Here is a 4,571-nt window from a genome sequence, read left to right on the forward strand (position 1 = left end):
ACCGTCAGGCATTAATCAGCAGAGAGCAGAGCTGAGCGCGGGCAGGGTCAGCCCCGGTAGCACCCAGTTAGGCAGAGCCAGGCGTGTCCACCCCAACCCCTGTGCCACGGCCCCTTTTCTGCCCCTTTTCTCTACCGGATGCACAGGAGGTGCCACGGTGGGCAGCTGACTGCGGTCCTGGGCAGGGCAGCGCCTCAAGGGTTTTCCGGTGCTGCAGTAATCCCTGGGGTGTGCCTGGGGACACGGGTGTTGCTGGGCTGGAGCAGGGATGCATCTGGCTCCCATGTGTGCTGTGTCCCTGCAGGAGTACCTGGATGTGCTGGGCAGACCCATGGTCCTGGCTGGGAACCGAGCCAAGCAGGTTCAGTGGACCAACGTCTACCAGGATGCCCTGGTAAGGACCCCCAGCCCTGTGGTGCAGGTGGGGGCACCCACCCCAGGGTGGGCACAGCACATGCCCCCATCTCCCTTACTAGGGGCGTAACACCCCTCTGCTGCCCACCCCCAGCTCTGGGTACTGGGGCTGATGAGGGGCCATGGGACACCCTTCTGTGCTTGTGCAGGGGCTGGGCCTGGTGGTGACAGGCACGCTGCCGGTGTTCAACCTGACGGAGGACAGCAGTGACAGGAAGGTAGGACACTGTGGCTGGCACCCCCCTCCCTGGTGACACCAGGACCCCCACTGTGGGGCCGTGGCAGGGGGGGAGGGTGCCCTGATGCTGGGTGTATGGCTGCAGCTGGGGTCATTGGCACCCCAGGGGTGCTGCCTGCTCTGCAGCCCCTCCCTGGGGTGAGACCAGGGGTGACTGCCAGCCCTGTGACCCAATGGCCTTGGCCAGCTCTCACAGTTCAATGGGGACAGCTGGCAGCTGCAAGTCTCTGAGGATGCAGTGTCCCATGTAGGGCTTCTGGGGGACTGGCACGTCCCATCCTGTGCCCCTGTGGTGTCCGAATCTGACCCACACGTCCTCAGAGGGAGAAGTGGTCCTTCCCCTGTTTCCCTGTTCCTGTTCTGGCAGTGGCAGGTGACAGCCCTGCTCCCACTCGCCTCCCTCCCTGCACTTCCTTCCAGAACCAGCTCATCCTGGGTGTGATGGGGATCGACGTGGCTCTCAACGACATCAAGAGGCTGACACCGCGATACAACGTGCGTGGGGGCCCTTTCTCTCTGTCCCTGCCATGCACTGCCAGAGCCTGGCATGGGAGCCTGCAGCAGGAAGCCCCAAGCTGTGCCTCCCAGCAACCCATAGCACCTCCCGCAGCACTGGCGGTAGCAGGGGGCAGGCAGGGATCAGAGCTGGGTGATGCTCTGGGGCCCAAAGCAGAGCCAAAACCCTTGCAGGGTTGGTGGGGAGCGAACGTTGCCAGCCTGGGGAAGGGGGCAGCAGGCAACATCCAGAGCCTGGGTGAGAGATGCTATTGGCCTGGGAATAGAAATAAATAGAAAAGGCTGAGCCCTGAGGGTGGTGTGGGGTGAGTTGTGCCTGCAGGGATGAGGATGATCACACCAGCACAGCATGGCATGGAGCCCTTTGGCCAAGCTCATCCCTCCTCCTGTCCTCCTGCAGCTGGGGGCAAATGGTTACGTCTTCGCCATCGACCTGAACGGCTATGTCCTGCTGCACCCCAACCTGCAGCCTCAGGTGAGGGGGGGCCCTCGGGGTGGCAGCAGCTGGGGTTAGTGGGACACACGGCTTCCCAGGGTCATTAGGAGCTGACTGGGAATTGTGAGGAATTTGTCTGGACTCTGCAGCGGCTGTGGGAGTCCTGAGCCCTTCCCCAGCTCTCCCGTTCTGCCTGCAGATCATCAATTTCCGTGAGCCAGTGACACTGGACTTCCTGGATGCTGAGCTGGAGGATGAGAACAAGGAGGAGGTGGGCAGACCTGGTGGCGGCATTTGGGGTACAGGCTGGCCCCCCTGATCTGCAGTTGTGAAGGACACTCAGCCCCTCTAGGCTGCCCTGGGGAACACCTCATCCTAAGGGCCCCAGCACAGCACCTGCAGTGCCACAGCAAGGATGAGAGCTGGGTCGCTGTCCCCTGTGTGTCAGCATGAGCAGCCTCACCCCAGGCTGCTCGCCCCTGCACCCTGCAGGTCTCCAGTGCCACCCCACTGGGGTGAATGCCAGCCAACACTTGGCCAGGCTCTGTGGCCCTCAGCCACCTCTTCCATGTCCCCCAGATCCGGAGAAGCATGATTGATGGGAATGACGGGCAGAGGTTCATCAAGACCCTCATCAAGTCTCTGGATGAGGTAACACTGCAGGGGAAGGGGGGCATGGACCAAGCCGTGGCCATGCTGGGCACCCAGCACGGGCAGCGGGGAACGAGGGGCTGCGTCCGGCACCGGGCTTGGAGCCGGGGTGTCGTGTCACCACGCCGGCAGGGTCCTGGCACTACAGAGGCCTGACTGGCTCCCTCTGACCCGCAGCAATACATCGACGAGGTGTTCAGGACCTATACGTGGGCCCCCATCAAAAGCACCAACTACAGGTGAGCAGCGTTGCTGGCGCGTCCGCGCTCACCCAGCATCTACCAGACCCCTGCCAGCAAAGGGCTGTGGTCTTGTGCCTGCAGCTCGGGGGGTCCCTGAGGCCACCAGGAACATGTCCCATGGGCTGCAGGGTTGCAAAGGTGCTGTCACATCATTGCATGCAGTCAATGAGGGCAATCCCAAAAGTGCTGCCTGCCAGTACTTGGCACTGGTGAGCTGGGCTACAGTCCTGAGGGCTCAGGACCAGCTGCAGGGCTGTTTTGTGAGGCGCTGGACAAAGCTGGTGGAAAGCTCCCCTCTGCAGATTTGCAAAAAAAAGATCCTGACATCATCATATCTGTGCTGTCCACGTCATGCTGCTTTCATCCTGCAAGGAGCTGTGTGGTCCGCTTGCCACCGAGTGTACCCTCCTCCTCACTACCCAGCTCAGGAGGGCTGGCCGGGCTCACAGCCACCTCCCAGCACTGCCAGGTGTCCCCTGCGCAGCCCCGGTCCTGTCTCCCATGGTGGCACCCCCTCCAGAGACAAGCAGCACTGCCAAGGAAGTGCCCGAAGAGCTGGGGCTGGAGCTGCAGGTTGATCTGTAGGGTGAAAGGTGCTGCTGGGGACCCCGCATTCCCATGGCTCCGCACCATGGCAGCAGGGATGTTCTCTGGGGTTCCTTGGGACACCGTCAGCACAGGGTGCCACCAGCACTGAACAGAAGGTCACCACCTTTCTCTTGCCACCTGTGGTTTGGGGTGCCACCACCTCTCTGCCCTCCACGCTAGGGTGCTACCACCCCCACTATGCTTGCTGGGGTGCCCAGTCTGTGCTGCCAGGCACAGCTGGAGGGGTGGCCTGGGGGGCAAGTCCAGGTCCCCATGGTTCAGGTGTAGGTGTGACATCCAGTGAGAATCAGGAATGTGGCCTTCATCCGCAGGTGCTCGCTCATCCAAAGCAGCACCTAGCACAAACACTGTCACCGGAGGCCGCAGGCCCCTGTGGCCAGCACCCAGAAGTCCAGCTGGGTGCCCCAGTATGGAAGTAGGTGTGCTGGGGGTGAGCCTGGGTACCACCAAAATGGCCCTGCATGCTCCAAGGATGGCCCTGGATACTCCAAGATGACCCTGGATGCCACCAGCGTGACCATGGGCACTCTGAGTATGACTCTGAGAGCCACCAGGATGACTCTGGATGCTCTAGAGATGATCCTGGATGCCTTAGAATGATCCTTGAGGGGCTCTGGGGACGACCAGGACAGCACTGGGTGCAGTCCCTGCAGGGAAGGACGCAGCAGGCTCTACAAGGTGGTGCCAGGCAGGGGTTGGGGGCCAGCCAAGGGCTCGTGGTGGGTGTAAAGCCTTACACCACCTGTCTGCTCTCCCCCTCTGCAGCCTGGGGCTGGTTCTGCCTCCCTACAGCACCTACTACATCCAGGCCAACCTCAGCGACCAGATCCTGCAAGTGAAGTGTAAGTAGCCCCTGGCTTTCCCCGTCGCCTGCTTGCACTCCCGCTCGCCCCCTCGCCAGCCCACAGCTGTCAGGGGGAGCAACACGAAGCAAAAACTTGCGAAAAGAGATAGGGAACGCTGTGAGAGGCAAAAAACAAGGAGAAAAATTAAAACTGAGAGAGGTGTGAGTGGAGGTGAAGGCACAGAGGGAAAGCGAGCTGCCTGCCTGGGGCGCCCCAGAGCGCCAGGGCTTGGTCCGTACGCTTTGCACCCCAAAACCCGAACCCCTGGATGCAGGCAGGGGCTGCGCTGCTGCCCCTTTGCCTCCTGGGGACGAGGGGTCCCGCTGGAGCAGCCAGTTAACTGGCGAGCCTGGGAAAGTTTGCATGGATCTCTTTGTTTTTTCTTTGGTTGATTTTTCAATTCTTTGGTTTTGGTTGAAGCCATTTATTCTTCTTTTTATGAGTTTGGTTTCGGTTGGTTTCGATTTTCATTTGGAATTAATCTGTGTACATGTGTGTTAGCCTTTCTCTCTCTTTCTCTCTCCCCTGACCCCCAAGCCTTTTTCCCACCACAGGTCCACGCTGCTCCCAGGGATCCTCTCCCACATGGGAGAACCAGACCCTCCCCCTCTCCCCTCCGG

At 61.0% G+C, this 4,571-nt stretch overlaps 1 protein-coding gene across 1 annotated transcript; it reads left to right on the forward strand.

Annotated features, from left to right (window-relative positions):
- Positions 1–304: 304 nt before the first annotated feature.
- LOC103776474 (voltage-dependent calcium channel subunit alpha-2/delta-2-like) lies at positions 305–3,948 on the forward strand (the record flags this gene model as incomplete). The annotated part of the gene is made up of 8 exons (XM_008943984.1): positions 305–394; positions 564–632; positions 1,073–1,147; positions 1,569–1,643; positions 1,804–1,875; positions 2,184–2,255; positions 2,433–2,494; positions 3,872–3,948. Coding segments are annotated over 8 exons (592 nt in total), but the record flags the coding sequence as incomplete, so codon positions are not given.
- Between the last annotated feature and the right edge of the window lie 623 nt (positions 3,949–4,571).

Source organism: Merops nubicus, unplaced genomic scaffold (genome assembly GCF_000691845.1).
Source record: "Merops nubicus isolate BGI_N331 unplaced genomic scaffold, ASM69184v1 scaffold25207, whole genome shotgun sequence".
In the NCBI taxonomy this organism is placed as follows: domain Eukaryota; kingdom Metazoa; phylum Chordata; class Aves; order Coraciiformes; family Meropidae; genus Merops; species Merops nubicus.